This window comes from Lipotes vexillifer, unplaced genomic scaffold, assembly GCF_000442215.2.
Source record: "Lipotes vexillifer unplaced genomic scaffold, Lipotes_vexillifer_v1.1 scaffold811, whole genome shotgun sequence".
Classification (NCBI taxonomy): Eukaryota; Metazoa; Chordata; class Mammalia; order Artiodactyla; family Lipotidae; genus Lipotes; species Lipotes vexillifer.
Genome location: NW_006775554.1, coordinates 2,525,258 through 2,546,527, shown reverse-complemented (window position 1 = coordinate 2,546,527; position 21,270 = coordinate 2,525,258). Strand labels below are relative to the sequence as shown.

General features: G+C 41.3%; 1 protein-coding gene across 2 annotated transcripts in view; it reads right to left on the bottom strand.

Moving 5' to 3' along the window:
• Positions 1–8,405: 8,405 nt before the first annotated feature.
• LCMT1 (leucine carboxyl methyltransferase 1) overlaps positions 8,406–21,270 on the bottom strand; it is a 55,740-nt gene continuing 42,875 nt past the window's right edge. Inside the window, exons 7-11 of one of the 2 annotated variants that reach the window (XM_007450001.1) lie at positions 19,970–20,090; positions 16,579–16,680; positions 15,087–15,178; positions 11,443–11,540; positions 8,406–8,621 (exon numbers count right to left, since the gene is read on the bottom strand). In XM_007450001.1, the coding sequence (XP_007450063.1) occupies positions 8,599–8,621; positions 11,443–11,540; positions 15,087–15,178; positions 16,579–16,680; positions 19,970–20,090 (436 nt within the window). In that variant the 3' untranslated portion in view covers positions 8,406–8,598. The remainder of the gene's footprint in view (positions 8,622–11,442; positions 11,541–15,086; positions 15,179–16,578; positions 16,681–19,969; positions 20,091–21,270) is intronic. The other variant, XM_007450002.1, reaches the window with a different exon arrangement.

Here is a 21,270-nt window from a genome sequence, read left to right as displayed (position 1 = left end):
TAGTAAAAATTGATTCCTTGTTCACAGAATAGTCCAGAGCAGGCCCTTCATCACATGGTGACTCAGGGAGCCAGGCTACTTCCACCTTGGAGATCCACCATCTAGGTCCTCAGATCATCTGCACCAGCCAGCCAATGGGGGAAAAGAATGTGGAGAACTGTGCAGGGGGTGGTTTGTGGGGTAGGCCTAGAAATGGCAAATACCACTTCCTTCCATATTTGATTGACTAGAACTCAACCACATGGCTTCACCTGGCCACAGAAGAGTCTGGGAAACACAGTCTAGCGGTGTGACCAGAAGGAAAAAGCAAGGCATTTTGTGAACACCCAGAAATTTCTACCACACCACATGGTGGTTGCTGTTGTTCCCCAGCCTGTCAATCTAATCCCATCCTTCCCTGACTTCAAACTTTCTAGCACCTTCTGTGGCAGTCAATGCCAAACTCAACTCCCATAGCAGCCACACAGGTCTACCCTGGACTCAACTCCTGCCACATGAACCACCATAAAGGATTTGTCAGGTGAGCCCTGCACCCTCACCCCCTCCCTGCCCATGCCATCCCCTCTGCTTGAAGCTCTCTTTTGCCCTCTTGGCCAACTTCTACTGCTCACTCAAATCTCAGATCCAGATATTTTTCCTCCCTGACTCCTGGGCCAACTAGCTGTCAGTACTTGCTGCATGCCCCTCCCCCACGAGAGCCAGGATTGGACTCAGTAGCTCCAAAACCAGTGGTTCTCCTGAGAAAATCTGAATGTCATTCAAGCAAAACAATGTATTTCCACAATGTGAGATTTTTGTGTGGCCTGATGTCTCCATATGCAATGCACTGGTCTCCCAAACCACCAGAATAACTAGTACACTAGGGAAATGATGTCTTCCTAAGAAACTGTTTGACTGGAAAACTTTTCAGCCTTCCAATCCCAGGTCTGGTTGACATGACCAAAGCCTCTAGTTTTTATCTTTGTTTGCACAGAAACATTTTAAGATATATCTGCATCTGTCGGCACCTGTCAGGCCCAAATGGAGTATAAAAGCAGGTTGCATCTTATCCTGGCAAACCACTCTATCCTCCTTTCTCATATTGATGGCTGCACACATGTGCAGGACATGTTCACTTATGTCATGGTCCTGGCACTCATTGCCATCATTGTCATGGGCCTTGTTAAATTGTGCCAGGGACATTCTGAGCATTTCAGACGTCCTTGGCAGTAATGCCATGGCTGTGACATTTGCTGACCAGACATTTGTCATGTTTAGCTGGACCATTCCCATTGCTGTTGCCCTGCCCTACTTTGGGGCCTCAACACGTCTATCTTTGCTTAATCAAGGTGGTTCTTTGACGCACTGTTGTGGAAAAAATGTGATGTTGGTGCCATGGCAGCCACCTTGAGATCATAAGTTGCAACTTGCCAGAAGTGTGGATCCTTGATGACACCACCAAGGTCCCAGACAACCCCAAGACCAGCTACTCCAGACTTCTTGTTAAATAAACATGCACTTCCCAGAGAGCACCCCAGAGAGAGTGAATTCATAAAGTGGCTGTGAGATATTTTAAATTTTCAAGGGAAATAAATTGATGCTCAATATCTGTCAGACAGGGTGTGAATTACTAGCTCAAGGTAGTTCACAGTTTTCTATTAGATGGCCCTACATTCCTTTCAATTACAACATATCTTTGCAAACATGGTTTTATGGGTGTTGCCATATTAATAATAATAATTAAGAAAAACAAGTGCTGCATGAAAATCAGTGTGGAAAAGGAAGTGAGAGTGGCAGTGTCCAATCTGACTCCAAGGCCTGAGAACCTGTGCACTGCCCCAAAGGCATACCTATCCCACGGTAAGCAACTGTAGTATTTAAAAATGAAAGTTACTAAGAATGCAATTAAATTGAGTTATTTAATTATAGTTATTTAAGAATGAAATAAAACAGAAATAAGATATTTTTCCTTTCAATGTACGTGTATTTTCTTAAATGGCCACTAGGTAGTTAGGCCATAAAGACTAAGTGTTTTTTTGGACCTAACTAATAAATACAACTATTAGGTATTCCTTTTGTCCAAGGAACACCATGAACCAAGAAAGTTTGGGAGCCTCTGAAACAAATAATACATGTCCTTCTCTTTCAGGCACTGGGGGTTGAATTTTCTATCCTTTGCAGCAGAGAACATTTATGGCTGATAAGCTCCCTCCCAATATACCAAAGACACTGGGCTTTCGGTCTAATAATTTCTTCTTAAAACAAGTCCCTATTTGTAGTAATGCAGATTCTTGATAATTCAGGCTGATCCTGAGATTTGTGTGCTGTGGACAGTCACAGAAACTTAAAGCAGAACTGTTACTGACCTGGGTTCTTGGACTCTTTAATCAATAGAAATTGATAAGAGACCAGACAAGGAATTCAGGCAAGGCTTTATTGGGACTCCTGCTGCAGCAGGAGGGAGTGAAAACAAGTTAACAGGTTCCCTTGTTTGCTCCCTGAGGCGGGAGGTGGGGAGGGCGGTGCGGCGAGCTGGTTCCATAAATAGGGTGAATGTAAGGGTGCACTAGTGGGTCGGGCCAGAGGGGTAGCTTAGGGTGGTCTGCCCACCCCCTTGGTGGTGCTGTGTGCAGGATCATGCTCAGGACCCTGCTTTTGCCCCCAGCACCTCAGAAGTGGCAGTTGGATTTTGGTCTTTTTGTGTCTTGCTGTTCATAATTTGCCCCAACTGCACATACTCACAGTTATTTTTAGTCCCGTATAGTTTCTTTGTATTTTGTTGCTCCAGGAGACATTTGTCCAGGTTCAAGCACTGCAGCAAAGGACCCCAGGTCCCAGCCTGTCTCAGACCCCTCAATGTCTTCTGAAACTGTGGCTTTATTTCTACCTAAATAGCTCTGCCATTGTTTTTAACGTATGATCACTCACTTGGAGCTCAGGGCAAGTCTGTTGTTGAAAATGAGTCTAGTTTTCACCTTTCTCACTGCTCAGATCGCAGGTTTATTTTGAACCTGAGCACCTTCCTTCCTTCCTTGTAGAAGCCACCAGCACCCTATTTTCTGCCCTGCAGTGTCCAGTTCAAATGCTGATGTCTTTGGAGTCACTGGTAACCAGACATCAGACATGCTGGCTACGTCAGAACTTATTACAGTCAAAAAGTCACTGGACTGAAGGAGCAGTCCACTAAGTCTCATCAGTAAGGGTTCATTTGCTCGCCATCTGCATGTTTGGAACAACAGTTAAAATGGTAGTAATAATGTCTACTATTTACTGAAGAGCTTGTCACTATGAGCATATTTCATATGATAATCAGAATGTTCTCATGTTGTTGACTTTTTTTTTTTTGGTTCTATCATTTTCTCTACTATTTGGATAGTAATACTTATTACAATTAAATAGCTCTACAGAAGAGGAAATCCAAAAGGTCAGCAAACATGAAAAGATAATAGCCAGAAAAAATTCAAAGGAAAGCAACAGAACAGAAAATTTTTAAAACGTGATTAACATCCAGTACCGACAAAGAGGGAGAAAATAGGCAAACCCATGCATTTTGGGGGGGAGTGTGCATTACGACAATATTTTGTAACACAATCTTGCAATATTTATTAACTATGTAAATTCACCTACCCCTAGACCCAGCGAGCCTTATGTTTCAAAAATCGATCCTATAGAAATAAAAACTCCAATTGGTTAGGGTATATGTACAGGGACATTGATTTCAGTATCATTTATTGGTAGAAAAAGCTGAGAACTATCTGAATGGTCATAATTATGAAAACATCTACCCCAGAATTAATGTCTATTTTCAGTATCCTGAACATCCCATTGTTCTACTCAGCATTGAGCCTTTGGACAGTCTGTTTCTTTTACCCAAACTGCTCCTTAATTCTGACAAAAACTTTCTCATCCTTCAAGTCTCAACAAAGATATCGTAATGTTTCTAAAGGGTGTAAGAGAGAAAGTATCATGAAAATGTGAATCACGCGCACTGGCTAGCAATTGGATGAATCTCACAAACAAAGTGAAAGAAGCCAGACGCAAAAGAGCGCATACAGTGGAACAGAAAGTTGAGAATAAGCAAAGCTGACTGTGCTGTTAGCTTTGGGAGGTAGTGACTCAGACAGGGCACATGGAGACTTTGGGAATCTATCACTTTCTATTTCTTGATCTGGATGCTGGCCACAGGGTGAGTTCACTTTGTGAAAATTCATCAAGCCAATAATGATGTGTGTACTTTTCTGTGTGTACATTGTACTTCAATAAAAAGCTAAAAATAAACCCAATCTATTTTAGGAAGTTACCTTCTGGATATAACCAAGAGGAAATCTGTAGGTGAACCAATGGTACCTAAGAAGAGAACACTGAATTCAATCTCTACGTTGTCGCCTGTAACATTTTATCCCCATAAAATATAAAAATGTGCTAATTTAGAAACTGCTTTTTAAAAATCAGAAGCTTTCACTCTGCTGTTTTTCACTCCAATAGTTGAACTGTCATCAATAACAACAGAAGTTAACAGTCAGCAAGCTCTATCCCAGGGCTTGTACTGAGCATTTAACAAACATCACCCTGCTGGCTCCTCATGACAGTCCTGTGAGGTGGGTGTTGTTCCCATTTCTCAGATGAGGAAACTGAAGTTCAAAGATCTAGTGACTCACTAAAGGTCAGAGGTAATTAGGGTCAGAACTGGTTTGCTAACTCCAGAGCTTATGCTTTTATAGAAAAAATATCTCTATAAGAGGAAAAGTAGCTAAAAAAAGGAAACAGAAATCTCTTTTGAGAGACTCATTTGGGTTTTTTAAAATTATTTCTAAAACAGCTCTATTGAGGTACAACTTATAGACAATAAATTACCGGTCAAATATACCACTGATGCTTTGACATGCGTATACACCCATGAAACCAGCTCCACAATCAAGACAGTGAACATGTGTATCATCCCCCAATTTTCCTCATGACCCTGTTCCTGTTCTCAGGCAATCACTAATCTGTTTTCTGCCACTATAAATTAGTTGGAATTTTCTAGATTTTCCTAGAAATAGAATCAAATATAGAGAGAACAAACTAGTGGTTACCAGTGGAGAGGGGGGAGAGGAGCAATATAGGGTTGGGGAGTGGGAGGTACAAACTATTAGATGTGAGATAGGCTACAAGGATGTATAGTACAACACGAGGAACATAGGAAATATTTTGCAATAACTGTAAATGGAGTGTGACCTTTAAAAATTGTGCAAAAAATTAAAAATTTAAAAAATAGAAATAGAATCAAACAGCATGTGTTGTTTCTTATCTGGCTTCTTTCACTCAGTGTACTTATTTTTGATTCATCTATTTTGTTGCATGTCTGAACTTAATTTCTTCTGGTTGCTGTGTAGTATTCCATTATTCTATACTACAGAGCTACAGTAATCAAGACAGTATGGTACTGGCACAAAAACAGAAATATAGATCAATGGAACAGGACAGAAAGCCCAGAGATAAACCCACGCACATATGGTCACCTTATATTTGATAAAGGAGGCAAGAATATACAGTGGAGAAAACACAGCCTCTTCAATAAGTGGTGCTGGGAAAACTGGACAGGTACATGTAAAAGAATGAAATTAGAACACTCCCTAACGCCATACACAAAAATAAACTCAAAATGGATTAAAGGCCTAAATGTAAGGCCAGACACTATAAAACTCTTAGAGGAAAACATAGATTTTTTTTTTTTATTTAACAACGCCATTTCTTCTACTAAATATTCAAAAGCCTCACTAAGATTTTTGGAGAAAAGGATCACTTTTCAACAATGGCACCTGGGACAGTCCCCAAATAGGAAATAAGCCAATGAAATAAATTGTGAAAATTTATCAGAAATAATGAAATGAGGCATCAGGGCAACCACACCCTCAAGGAATGGTGATGGTGGGGAGTTTTTATGTGCTGTCTGGGGCAAGGGGAGAAGGGATATATATAATGTAGTAGTCAAAAGCACAAGTCCTAGAGCCAACCTGCCTGGTTTCAAATCCAGTTCCATCATTTATTGGCAGTGAGGACGTTCCAAGGAGGGAGATGGTTGCCCATGTCAGATGCTACTGAGAAGCTGAGACAGCCAAGGACGGAGAAAGGGTCACTGGGTGTGAGGGTTTCAACGTCACTGATGTCCTTCCCAAGGGCAGGTTCAGTTCAGCAGTGTGTGTAGAAAGGATTACCAGAGGTTTTAGATGAGTGTGTGGGAGAACAGGAGAGGCAGTCACTCCTGGGGGAAATGAGTTCCAAGTCCCAATTCAAAAAGCCAAAACCACACTTTGGAATGCATGTCTCAGTCGTGGGAGGTATGGGAGAGGGAGGGCATGAAAGCTAACCCTTGGTGAGATCCTCTGCCCCTGACACCCCCTACACTCCCGTGAGAAACTGTAAGGTTTCTATAATGTTATAAGATAACCATTCTGTCATGTGGTGCTTCTCAACTTCAGTATTTCCAAATACATCACCTCCCTGATTTCTGCATGTCTGTACAGTAGCTCTACCATTATTTTCTTAGTGACGGTCTTTAAATGGGCTCGCTTTTAAAATGAAATTGACAGGTACTTTAACGGATATTTTATAACACAACCATCAATAGTAATGGCGTATCATTAGCCTTGATCAGAACGTACTCCATAAAACTAAATGCAAGGAAAAACAGAGATATAATTGAAGCCAAGCAAAGTTTATAAAATTCTAGCCAAATGCTGTTGCTCCCTCAGTTGGAGAAATGCTATAACACTCTGACCTCCACCTGTGATCAAAACCAAAACCAATGCTAAGGGGGAAGGGGGGTTGGGGGAGGGAAGTATTGGGATGTAGGGATTGGCAGATGCAAACTATTATATACAGAATGCACGAACAAGAAGATCCTACTGGATAGCACAGGGAACTACATTCAGTATCCTGTAACAAACCATAATGGAAAAGAATATAAAAACGAATGTATACATATGCATAACTGAATCACTTTGCTGTACAGCAGAAATTAACACAACATTGTAAATCAACTACACTTCAATTAAAAAACAAAACATTAGAAACAGTGCTAACATGGTAGTGTATACACACATAAAAATGAAACAAGTTACAAAAAAAGTACTCACCCTTACTACAGACGATGTGCTATGACATTCTCCGTTCTAGTCCGTATCTTTTTAAAATGAGGGACTTGATTGCCTACATGGAGTCACCATCCATTAGTGGCCTAGTACACAGTTTCAAAAACAACGGATTAGTAAATATGGCATTAGTGTTAAAGACACACCAGCACCAGCCTGAGATCTTCTATTTGGACTTCTTAAGATCTGAAAGGTCCTTAAGACCTTACTGAAAAGGCAGTAACTTTCTCACCAGGTGATTCAATGTCATTTCACACTGTGTCACCACCTGGACCCCTGTCAACAGGCGTGCTGCTGTGTAACGGGGGACAGGTCACACTGTAGGGTAAGCTGACCTAGAGACTCTGCAAGTCTCTAGTAAGGGGCCGTGATCTCTCGGACGGGAGAGGTCCAGTGGGCTGCCTCACTGCCGCTCTGCACACACAGGCTCAGGTTCACAGCCCCAGTCACATAACCAAAAATTTCATTAGGTGTGGACAGGCCTTATGTCTTTGAATTGGAGGCCAGGTCTCCAGGGCCCCTTTTAATCTGTATCATAACTGTATTAGTTTCCTACTGCTGCTGTAACAAGTGACCACAAACTTAGCAGCTTACAACACAAATTTATTCTGTTACTGTTCTGGAGGTCTGAAATCTGAAACCAGCTTCACTGGGCTAAAGTCGAAGTGTCAGCAAGGCTGGCTCCGTTTGGATGCTCTGAGATGTTCTCTCTCCCTTTTCAGCATCTGGTGGCCGCCTGTATTCCTCCACTTCCACCCCTTCCCCCACATTCAAAGCGCATCACTCCAGTCTCTGCTTCTGGCGTCACATGCCTCCTTCTCCTCCGACTCTGACCCTCCTGCCTTCCCTTATAAGGAAGGACTCTTTTGAGGACATCCGGCCCACTTGGAGGCTCTTGGGTAATCTCCCATCTCAAGATCCTTAATCACATCTTCAAAGCCCCTTTTGCCACATAAGGTAACATATTCACAGTTGGAGGGATCAGGGGCTCATCATTCATCCTGTCACAATGACCAAGGTGAAGGCGGATTTAAGCATGAAAGGGCAGAAACGGGAGCAGAGACGAGCTCCAACATCTGGTCAAGGTGCCAAGTGCAATGTCGGGTGCTGCAAACAGGAGCACACAGGAGTAAATCCCACAATAGACGCAAGGGCATGAAATGAGTCTGACTCACAGGGAGTGAGCCAAGGTCAAGGTCGGGTTAGGACCTCTGGTTCCAGCTGACACAGAGGTGAACCGCAGCCCACTCAGGGGAGCAAAGGATAAACAGCAGAGGACCAACACACCGGCAATGGCAACTGAGATTTATTTAAACGGTAAAAGCCGACAGGAACAGGAACTGGTACAAGCACCTCAGTCAGTGAGGTCTCTCGGCGAGCGGGGCAGACTGGTAGCCGAGGCCTAACCACCACTCAGGAAACTCGGAGACTCAACTCCGGAAAGGTCAGTGGCTTCAGCTCTGGCTCAGCACGAGTCTTGAACAGATCAGTAAGTTATTTCCTTCAAGCCTGGGAGGAAACACACAGAAGCTGTGAAGAGACTCTCACGGATTGGGGCAGAGAAAACAGCCAGAGGTGGGAGAATGTGACCCCCGGATCCCAGGCCCACAGTGACCGGCTCTGGGGCACCAGCCACACGTGTGATCACCGCAGCCCTGGCCTCCTGGTTGTGTAAGATGAGACTTCACAAGGCAACAGGAGGTTGGATGAGACTGTGTTTATGGGTGGTTTTGGAGGGATTGAGAAATGTTATAAGAGTTTACGGGCTCTCTGCAGTAAACCTGAAAGTCTATCCTTTAAACGCTGAACTTTTTTTTTCTTCTGAATAATACTTCTCATTCAGACATCTTGTTTAAGGAGTTCATTCTTGAGTGTTCTGCTTTTTACCTTAAACATTTAAAAATTAATATTGGCCTGTTTTTGGTGAGAAAGAAGCCAAAGGGCTAGTGACTAGCCTTAGCAATTTTGTTCACCCTTTTCTCTTTGAGTCAAATTCAGTAATAAAAAAGACTAGTGTAGGCAATTTATTTCTCCACATGTCTAGTAATTTTTTTATCGTATACTGACATGGCAGATAGTAAGTTGAGGAGACTCTGAATTCTAGTGTCCTCCTCTGCAGCGTGTTGAGCTTCGCCCTAGCAGGCAGTTATATTATTGGAGAATCATCCTGATCTTCTAGAGTCTTGCTTGCAGGGTTGCTTTAGTATGAATCTGTCTAGGTTTTGCACTAGAGCCTATTCTTTAGGAACTTAGCCTTTTAAATGCTGAACTTCAAGCAAACACAGTTCTTTCTTCCCCACACACATATAAGTACAGTAAGTCCCCTACATACAAACGAGTTCCGTTCCGAGAGCGCGGTCGTTAAGTCCAATTTGTTTGTTAAGTCCAACAAAGTTAGCCTAGGTACCCAACTAACACAATCAGCTATATAGTACTGTACTACAGGTCTATAATACTTTTTTTTTTCACACAAATAGTACTTGAAAAACAAACACAAAAAATAAAGAAAACATTTTTAATCTTACAATACAGTACCTTGAAAAGTACAGTAGTACAGTACAACAGCTGGCATACAGGGGCTGGCATCGAGTGAACAAGCAAGAAGAGTTACTGACTGGAGGAGGGAGAGGAGGTGGGAGATGGTAGAGCTGAAGGATCCTCAGCAATAGGAGACGGAGGGCAAGCTGTAATTTCACTCACGCATGACGTTGACGGAACGCAAATTTGCATCTTTGAAAGTTCGCACCTTGAAGGTCTGTACGTAAGGGACTTACTGTACTGATACAACAAAACAGCCAGGCACAAAGTGGGGAAAAGAAGCCCCTTACATAAAAATGCTCAATACATCGCTACTTTACAGAAACTAGAATTAGCTCTATGCTATTACAAACCACCTATATTTTTTTAAGTGTGAGAAAGTTAAGTAAATTCAGACATAGTCTCATGACAGAATATTTATAAAACCATTAAAATGCAAGGGGAAATGCTTATAATATTAAGTTAAAAAGATCAGGAATCAAGGTTACATAAATAGATAAATTCAACTCTGCTAAAAACAAAACAACAGCTAGGAAAAGAATGGAAGGGAAAAGCTGCCAGAGGTTATCTCTGAGTGATGGGCATACGGGTGATTTTTTTTTCTTTGCCATACTTTTTTAGAAGTTTCCAAAGTCCCTACTAAAAATTACACTGTTTTTAAAAGTGCGGGAGGACAGCAGTACAAAAACACACTAATAAATGATTTTTTAAATAAAAAATAACTTAAATGGATTTTGTGGGCTGAACTGCCCAGCTGGGTAAATTTATAAACTAGTGGAAAGATAAGCCCAAGGGGGATGATTAACAACCTGCAATTTTCACACAGGAGACAGTCCTTGACTCTGCCAAGTTCTTTGTTTCGTATGGACTACCTGCCTAAAGCCATGTGTCAGACACATCGATAGGAAGCTTAAGGGCACCTATGACATTAAAGGCCAGGACCAAGATCTAAAATGGTCTCCAGTGGCTGGAGAGCCACCCAAGGGCTATCCCCCAGGGGAAGCAAGGTCAACAAGGGGCAGCTGTAAAGGAGGAACTCGATCAAGATCAAGCCAACAAGAAACACTGAGACAAGGCTCCACGCTCTGTCCCTATGGCCCTACTCTTCCAGGCCGGGGAAATTCATCTTAAATATAAGAGAAGAGAAGTTCAACCCACAGCTGCAGGGGTGTTGGAGAGATATAATGATCTGTGTGTGTAACATCTAGTAAACCTGGTTACAAGTTGATTAAAAAGACAATCATGGGCTTCCCTGGTGGCGCAGTGGTTGCGAGTCCGCCTGCCGATGCAGGGGACACGGGTTCGTGCTCCGGTCCGGGAAGATCCCACATGCCGTGGAGCGGCTGGGCCCGTGAGCCATGGCTGTTGAGCCTGCGCGTCCGGAGCCTGTGCTCCGCAACGGGAGAGGCCACAACAGTGAGAGGCCCGCGGACCGCAAAAAAAAAAAAAAAAAAAAAAAAAAAAAAAGACAATCATTGGGTCCTTTTATTAAGATGATTACAAGACTCAAGGTCTCTTACCATCCAGCTGAGAAAATTCCACAGTCTTCTAAAGGGCTGTTGGTTTGTTTTCATACATGTGGTTTATTTAAACAGTTCTGCTGGGTTTTGTGCTATAAAAACACGGAGGATATAACAGCTGATTCTCTGGCTATGTTTGTGGATCAGATCCACGTATATATATTCGTCCCCTAGTTCTTCCTGGGTCGAAAATTCCCGTCAAGTCTTATGTTCTCTGGAGACAAAAAAATTCCCCCTTTCTAGGTTAAATCAATACAAGTGAAGTCACTTACCCAGTCCACTTCCTCCTTTGGTGGCCCAGCAAAGGCAGTAATGCTGCATCAGTTGTTCAAGAAGCTCCATTTCATCCAGGAACTCAAGGGACTCTATTCTGTGGAGAGAATGAAGAGACAACAGTACAAATGTATCCAATCAAAAATGAAGGCCATGACCCATGCTTATAGTCATGGAAAGGTGTTCAGGATATACTATGTGAAAAGAAGCAGGCTACAGAATAGTATGCATGGTGTGGGCCCATTTTAACTTATTTTTATTGAAAAGGAGAAAAAATCCCATAAGCAAAGTCAAAAGTGACAAATGACAAACTAGAAAAAAATGTTTGCAATAGAAATGTCAAGGGGTAGATTTCGTTGTTATATTAAGAGCTGTTACACTTCAATAAGAACATCTTTTAAAACTTATTTAAAATATGGGTAAAAGACCAGTTCACTGGCAAGGAAAAACAAGAGCTTTTCAACCTCATTTATGTGAAAAGAAATGTAAATTAAAACACATGAAATGTTTTCAGCTAACAGTTGACAAAGATAAAAAAGGCTGATACATCCTTAAAAATAAATAAATAAATAAACATTTTTTAAAAGGTTGATATACATTTTACCAAGGACATGGGAAAGAGGTGCTCTCCTGCATTACTAGCAGGATGACAAAATAGTATAACCTCTCTGAAGGGCAATTTGACCACCTCTATCAATGTTTAAAATGTACATCCTTTCATTCTGCAATTCTGCTTTAAGAATTTACCCTATAGGTGTTCAAGAAATCTCACTGCAGCATCACAGCTGCAATGTAGTAACAGCAAAAAGACAAAACAAAAAACAAACTTTAAAGTAGAAGAGATGGGTTGAATAGATTAAACACATTCATACAATAGGATACTGTGAAGCCATATAGGGTAGGTTTATATGAATTGACATGGAACAGCCTCTAAGACCTATCATGGAATTTAAAAAGCAAGCTGTTTAGGAGGTAATGTACCTAGTATATTACTATCTATGTAAAGAAAAAGTGGGGGAGATATATGGTTATATATGCATGGACTAATTTTAGAAACTGCAGAAGAAAGTGGTAATGGTGGTTGTCTCTTGAAACAGAAGGTAGATGATGGTAGTGAGGGTGAGGAACCGGGTGTTTTGTTTTGTTTTCACTCTGTACTACTTTATTCTCGTTAATTTTTTTCCCCATCATGTGCTTATATGACTTTTTTCCAAAAATCATTTTAAATGTAAACTTTTAATTATATACACATACGAAACATACGAAACAGCTCTTTAAAATGTTTTCTGTTGAGATATGCACACACTGGGGCGGTGGGGACAACGCAGGCATTTCCAAAAAGAGTAAAGAAGAAAAATAAAAGGTGATCCATATTCCACTATTTACAGCCACTGTTAACATGCCGGTATTGCCATTCATCCAGGCTGTGTGTGTCTGTGTTTGTGCACATGTGCGTGCGCAGGAAAGTGTATAGATGTACACGCTTGTGCATGTTTCTGCATTTGTGTTTAAGCTCCCGCCCTGGTGTGCAGGCCAAAGAGTCACATCTGAAGTAAGAATGACTATCCAAGGAGTACTCTGGTGGCTTCCCAACTAATCTTAGCAGAGGACCTCAAAGCAGGCTTCCTGGTATGAGAAGGAACCAGCATCACGATCAAGGTTCCATCACCGTCATGACCAAGTTCAACTATCAGGACACATTAGACTGTGAAGCTGCTCCCTAGAAGGTGAACTCTGCAAAGACAGGCATGATGCACAGTAGGCATCTGTTAAATCAACAGGCCAGCCTCCGGTTTCTCTTTATACAGAGTATCTGGCAAAAGCCCTTGACAAATGTAGACACAAACTATGAGGCATCTGCAGAGCTGGGAGGGCTGGTCGGCCTGGGGTGGACAGACCGAAGCCTGTCCCGCCTCTTTCCCCATCTCTGTTAGGACAAAGGCTGCTGTCTGCAACATAACTAAATGCCCAGCTATAGACATTACTTTTTAATTACTTTAAAATTATTATTATCAAGGAAACAACCTAAGTGTCCACTGATGGATGAATGGATAAAGAAAATGTGGTATATATACTGACATTTACAATGGAGTATTATTCAGCCATAAAAAAGAATGAAATCTTGCCACATGTGACAACATGGATGGACCCAGAGGACATTATGCTAAAGGAAATAAGTCAGAGAAAGACAAATACTGTAGGATCTCTCTTCATGTGGAATCTAAAAGAAAACAAACAAAAAAAACAATTGGTAGTGCCAGAGGTGGGCGATGGGAGGGCAGGCAGGCAAAATATGTGAAGGGGGTCAAAAGGAACAAACTTCCAGCTGTGAAATACGGAAGTCACGGGGAAGTAATGTATAGCATGGTTATTATAGTCAATAATGCTGTATTGCGTATTTGAAAGTTGTTAAGAGTAAATCTCAAAAGTTCTCATCACAAGAAAAAAAAAATCTGGGAAAGTAGTGAAGATTGCTGCCATGTCCTGCCTGCCATTTGCTGCACATGGTGGGGTGTTACTGCAGGACCTTGCTTCAGATGTGATGGCCCGCACTATGGAACCACTGGAAACTTCTTGCTCATCATTTGCCTGAAATCTTGGCTTGTGTACACCTTTTTAAACAAAAAATATGCACCAAAAATGCCCACAAATTCAGCTAAATCTCCTTTAAAGATCTTCTTTAGAAGATCTTTTATTCTTTGGACTAACTGTGAAGAAACTGATGGAAGGTTTGTTTATTATGTTCTAAATGGAGTTTTGTTTACTACTCAAAATAAAGTGGTTCTCCTTAAAAAAAAAAAATAATAATCCTGTATGTGTAGTGACCGATGTAACTGGACTTATTGTTATCATTTCAAAATATACACAAACATCGAATCATTATGTTGTGTACCTGAAACTAATGTTGTCTGTCAATTACACCTAAATTTTAAAAACTGTTATTAATATATATCCACACCTAAAGAACAGGTACCACTAAACAGGATGTGGTAACCCTGAACATCTTGACATGTAGAGATAAATACAATCTATTGTTAAGCTTTTGAAAGGATGGTGGTTTACAGACCAATACATGTAATATCAATCTACTGATTCAAAAAATATAAATCTATATATTGATAAATATTTATCTTTATATACACATAGAAAAAGAATATACCCCAGCTCTCTCTGGAGGGTGCTACAGAGCTCCCAACTGCTCCATACTTCATGCACTTTACACTGCTCGAAAACTGTTTTATTAGAACAATGAGCATGTATTTCTTTTATAATGAGAGGAAAAGTCCACTTAAAAATCCATAAGCAGACTTTTCCCCCCTTAGGAGCCCTTGGGCAACGTCATTTTCCCGCTTCTCCAAAACACAGGGATTGTGCAAGATTTCCACTGCAGAGGTGTAACTGCTTATTTCAACTAAGATAATCTGTTTGGGCATAAACCTTATCTTGGCTAATAGCTAATGAGTTACTCTCAAGGAGCTATCAATGTTTAATCTACATTAGCAGCAGCTTAACTTGTTTCAAAATAAGTCTAGTTCAGGGTTGAATTTTTTTTTGTTTTTGTTTTAAACATTAAAGGATACAGACAATGATGCCTTTAATTCACAGTTATCTGCCACAGAGCAAACTCTTGCCAATCCCATACCTGCTCACTTCGGCACGAGGTAATTTGCTGTACAATTCCATCATGTCGATGGCTGATGCTGATTCCCACCCACTCGACAGGAGCCGTTCTTTCTAAAATGTGCAGTGGAGAGAAAGGGAGAGGACAACGTGCTGTCATAGGACCCGAGACACTCTTCATGCACACAGAATTTCCCTCAGAGGACTCCTCTTTCAAAAGCCCACCATGGCCACTATCATCTTGCTTTTTTTTTTTAATTTTCCCATTTTCTATACTGAACACGCATTGTTACAATGGGGGAAAATGCACACTAAAGTATAATATTTAAACAGAAATAAAGGAAGAAACTTTTCTATAAGCAACAGTTTTTTAAAGTACCCCAGTGGTAATGTGACACAAGCCATGTAAAAACTAACGTATTTAAATGGGGGCAGGGGTAGGAAGTGTTACTTTAGCAAAATATTTTCAAAGGTGGGGGAGTGGTGGGGGCGGGAACTATTACAGGTTCCAAGAGATTTAAGGGATCGATCAGTCAAGTACAAAGTGGGAACCACGTTTGGATCCTGATTCAAATATACCAACTATGAACATTTTTTTAGACGACTGGAGAAAACTGGAGATGAATTGGGTGTTAGATGCTATGAAGGAGTTCGTGTCGACTTGTAAGGCGTGATAATGGTATCATCATTATCCTGGGGGGTAGAAGGTCCTCATTTTTTTTTTTAGTTAATTATTTTATTTTTGGCTGCTTTGGGTCTCTTTTTGCTGTACGCGGGCTTTCTCTAGTTGCAGCAAGCGGGGGCTACTCTTTGTTGCAGTGCGCGGGCTTCTCATTGTGGTGGCTTCTCTTGTTGCGGAGCACAGGCTCTAGGCGCGTGGGCTTCAGTAGTTGTGGCACGTGGACTCAGTAGTTGTGGCTCATGGGCTCTAGAGCACAGGCTCAGTAGTTGTGGTGCACAGGCTTAGTTGCTCCGCAGCACGTGGGATCTTCCCGGATGAGGGCTCGAACCCGTGTCCCCTGCATTGGCAGGCGGATTCTTAACCACTGCGCCACCAGGGAAGCCCAGAAGCTCCTTATTGGTAGGAGAGTCACCCTGAAGTATTTATGGAGAAAATGATATACTGTCTGGGATTTGCCTTAAAATATTCCAACGACACCACCAACAAAAATTTGGAGGCGGGGGGATAAATCAAACGATAATGACAAAATGTTATTAAATTATTGAAGCTGGCTGATGGAATATGGGTGTTCATTTAAACTATTCCCTCTACTCTTATGTTGTTTGAAAAATGGCATAATAAGAAGTTAAGATAACAGGGGGTCGGAAATGTAAATCTGCATCTTCCATACCAAGATGGCAGGACAGGGCTTGGATTTCCCCCACGTGGAGCCCTAGCTGCCTGGAGGCAGGCACTCACGAGGGACTCTCACATTCTCTTGTCTGTGAAGGGAGGGTGCCCTTTCTCGGTTGGCTAATGGTACAAGAGGACGTCCTGGTCTCTGCCCTCTGACCTGAGACTCTAATGACTTGCAGGTCTCCACTCCCGCCAGGTCACACTGTCGTCTCCGCAGGTTCTCAATCATGATCTGCCCAAACCGGTCTTCCATGTTCACCTGGGAAGGGACAGAGGAGGCTGGGCATTGCCATAAGGATCTCTTTGTTTGTTAAATATGCAAGATTAAAACAACAGCATCCTATTTCTAACCAGTCAAGGCTGATAATACCAACTGCAGGTCACAGAATCCTGAGTGCCATGCTGATGGAGTAGAGCCCCTCGAAAGGCAATTGGGCAATGTCCATTCATTGCAAACACTCAGTCTGGGATCCAACAATTCCACTGCCAGCAACCTGTCCTATAGATAGACTCACACGTGAATGCAAAGATGCAAGCACATTTACTGCAGCATTATGTATGATAGGAAGAATCTGGGAAGAACTTAAATACTCATCATTTGGGGTTAAATTAATTCTGGCATGTTCATATAATGAAATACTATATAGCTGTGAAAACAGGAAAGGAAGATAGATAGATAAACAGACAGACAGATATGAAATGATCCCTAAGATAAACTCTTGAAAAGTAAGGTACAGAGGAATGTGTATAGTATGCTCCCATCTGCCTTTAGGGGGGGAAAAAAAAAAAAAAAGAAACTCTCTCCACATTTATATATGCACAGGAAAATTCTGGAATACAGCAAGGTTGCTTTCCAGATTAGAGGCTGAGGTCTTGGGTAGATAAGAGACTTACTTTTCTTTGTCTACCCTATCGAACTATATGATTTTTTGTTTTATTCTGCATGTGGCATTACTTTTTGAATAAAAAACTGGTTTATAAAACATAATTTATATATGTGCACAACTGTCACAAAACAAAATATTATGTACATGGGAATTCCCTGGTGGTCGTGGATAAGAGTCCGTGCTTTCATTGCCGAGGGCGTGGACTCGATCCCTGGTTGGGGAACTAATATCCCACAAGCCGCATGCAGTGAGGCCAAAAATATATATATATATATATTATGTACATTATTGTATTGATAGCATATACACTGTTATTTTGTCATGTACAAGGTATCAAAAATTCAGCACTTTAACAATATACGAAGTGATTCCCGGATTCATAAGCCAACACCAATGCCAACGCTGCAAAACAAAATCCAATGTTACTCTTTATTAGGGGGATGCATAAGGCTTATGTGGCACTAATGATAGGATTGCACACTATTCATTCAGGATACAAGCATATCTGTGAGCACAAACTCCTTCATTTTATTGCCTAGGTTTGAATCCTGGCTTGATACTTAATGGCTGTGAGGCTGTGAGCAAGATGCCTAACCCCTTGGTTCAATAGTCCTCTTACCTGTAAAACTAGGATAGTACTAGTACCTACCTTGAGGGTTGTTGTGATGATTAAATAAGTTAATATATATGAAACTCAAATAGCGCCTGCTATACAAGTCATCAGACTCTAAGAATGTGCAATAATTATCATTACTGAAATAACCGTCATCCATGTGGTTTTGTCATTTAACCACTAATTAAAAAATAATACATGTTATGTGAGCGATTGACAAATGTGAGGATGATGATTCTGTACTTGTTAGGAAAGAACTGAATTAAGTTAAAAGTTTATTATTCACAAAATGAAGGTGTTGGGTAGGGTTTAACCCCATCTAAAGACAGCTGTGGTCAACATATTGAAAACTGGCACATTCTCAGGCTTGTTCCAAAGTGACAGTGTCTCTAGTCAAAACTCACTTAACCCATTGTCTCTCATGTGATGTTGAATAAAGGTTTGTTGAATAAAAGAATACAAAAATGAAGCAGAGTGAATGAAACGGTACACATCCGAAATGTGTGGAAACATGGGAAGTGGAATTCCTTTTCCCCCAGGTATGGTATCCTGAAAGCAAAGACAGGTCACCAGGATTTATCCACATCAATACTAAAGACCGATGAGGCCAGCTACCATTATATCCATTCACTAGGACAGAAGACTGAGTCTGAGGAATGCCTCCAATTAAAGAGAAAAGGAAGAAAAATCAAACAACCAAGAACCACCTATACAGGAACCTGGACTGGGTGATGGGTGGGCAGGAGGCCAGGAGATCAAGGTCTAGCCTTAGACTTCTCCATAGCTATGTGACATTGGGCAAGGTCCTGTACTGTCCTTATCTGTAATAAAATATAAAAATAAAATAAAATGAGGTAAAAAACAAAATAAAATCAATAAAGCTAAACTAAAATAAACAATAAAAGAAGCTAAAGTGTATTCAGTGCTTATCATTAGTCCACTGCTGTTCAACATCTCATGAATTCCCATAATAATCCAGAGAAGCAGGTATTCTTTTTTTTTAATGAATGCACTTGCCACATTTAATCTGAATTATTTAGACTTGAGAGGTAGGTATTCTTATCCTAGGTATCTATGTACCTAGATACCTAGATACCTAGGTATCTAGGTAGGTATCTCTATCAGAGAGATCCAAATGTTAGCTAACTTAATAATAGCTTACTTAATAGCCAGGCAATGCTGTAAATGCTTGTGCACCTATTAACTCATTTATTAATTATGAAGTCGGGATATTATTATCCTCACTTTTCTGATGAGGAAGCAGGCACAGAGAGGTTAAGTAACTTGTCTAGGTCACACAGCTAGGCAGTCTGCCTCCAGAGCATGGACTCCCAACCACCAAGCAATTCTGCTCAGGTCACACAGTCAATAATAAGAGCTAGGGCCAAGATTCAGATCCAATCTGAATTATTCCGAAGCCCTAAAACATAACCCCTTTCGGCACTAGATCAAAGGAGAAAAACAGGGAGCTCGAGGGCCAAGCTCAGTGATTTCAGAAAGTAGGAAATTTTACATTAAAATCCTGCATTCCTAAACTTTCTTAAAAAACTGGGAGTTCAGGCAACTCCAGGCTCACTCCACATGGTAACAGTTGGCTGGAACTGAATAGTGGGCACCCCATGAAATGGGACATGGGTGCCCCAGTTCACCACAGTCCCCATCACTCCACACTATATAACACCTAACCAACTGCCTGCATCTGCATCACTGCCTGCCTCTCAAGGCATCTGAGTTTGCTACCCCTACACTGATGATAGCCAAAATTCCTTCCATCAAAGGCTATGACTTTACAGGAAACACAATGATAAGAACTCAAACAACTTTCTTAAAGGACAAGACAGAAGTTCCAAATACTCTGGCTAAAAGTTGGCCGGCAGTCAAGAGCTCAGGAGTACTAGGTTTGCGGGAACTGATTAATAAAGGAGATATGTGAGTGGCTGGAGGCAGAAGGAAAAGAGTAAGTGAAAACATATTCCGAGGGTGCTCAGAGAGAGAAAGCCACCACTGGAGTCCCAAGCAGAAGGCAAATTCCTTGTGCTTCCTTTTACCTGTTCGTAGTTTATGAACATGGCAGTCTCAAAACTCTTGGCTGCCCACTTGAGGAGGTTTGTAGACTGCTCCGGAGTCATGTAAACCAGCACACACTCAGCTATCAGGAGGGTTGGCAATCTTAACGAAAGAAAAAAAGGGCACATAAATATGTTTTCATCAAAACGGGACTCTCAAATTGCACTCACATTACAGGGAGGGCACTTCATACCCCAGGAAAACCAGAAGCACTAGTTTTCACATCAACAATCAGTGCATCGGAGCCCGAAGTTTTACACTGTAAAAAGGTGAGCAATCAGCAATGAGTTTTGTCTTGCTGGTGAAAATGTGTTAAATGTGTGTGGTAAACTATAAAAATAGCTAGAGTCTTCCCTACCGTGCACCCACAGTGCGGCGATGTGAACCCACAGATTCTCCCACTAAGGAGGTGAACCTTATTTCCCTTCCCCTGGAATCTGGGTTAGTCATGTAACTTGCTTTGGCCAATGGAACAGCAACAGACAGGATACAAGCAGAAGCTCGGAAATGACTTACACACTGGTGCTTGCTCTCTTGCTGCACTTGGAAACCTGAAACCACCATGTGAATGAACCCAAGCTAGCTTACCACTGGAGGGGAGGTCCTGTGGATGAGAATGAGGCAGCCCAGCTGACCTGCCCACTGTCCACACATGACTGAACCCCAGGGCACATCACCTAAACCTGGCCCCCAGCAGACGAGCCACCCACCTCAGCCCAGGCCAGGTAAAGACGGCTATATGGGAGTTTTTTGTATTATTTTTGTAACTTTTTTGTAGATTTGAATTATTTAAAAATGAAGTTACACATTTTTACAATATATTTTCTAAGAGGTAGCCATTAGCAATATTAAAAAAGAGGATTAATATTTTTCAAAATATAAGTGAAAGAAAAGCAAAGACAAGACAGCCCATAAAGGAAAACAGAATACAAATGGAACCACAAGGAGAAATAGATAATTCGAATACTTGTTTCAACAATTGTTTTTCATCCATTTTATAGATCTCCAAAAGCGAGGCAAACTTCCCTATCAAGAGCTAGCCCAATTTATACCCAGTTACTTCCCTAACCTTCCAGCACATCTGCCAAAACAGATGGTTACTGCAACTATAGTTAGAGTCAGAGGCAACTGACTCAGGGCCTATATCACGTGTCAATTCCTGTTCAACTGTTTTTGCATGCCGTTACCTGATCTTCAAAACCATCTTGTGAGATAGTTTTTAGCCCAGTTAATAAATGAAAACACTAAGGCTCAAAAAGATTAAAAAAAAAAAAAAAAAAAA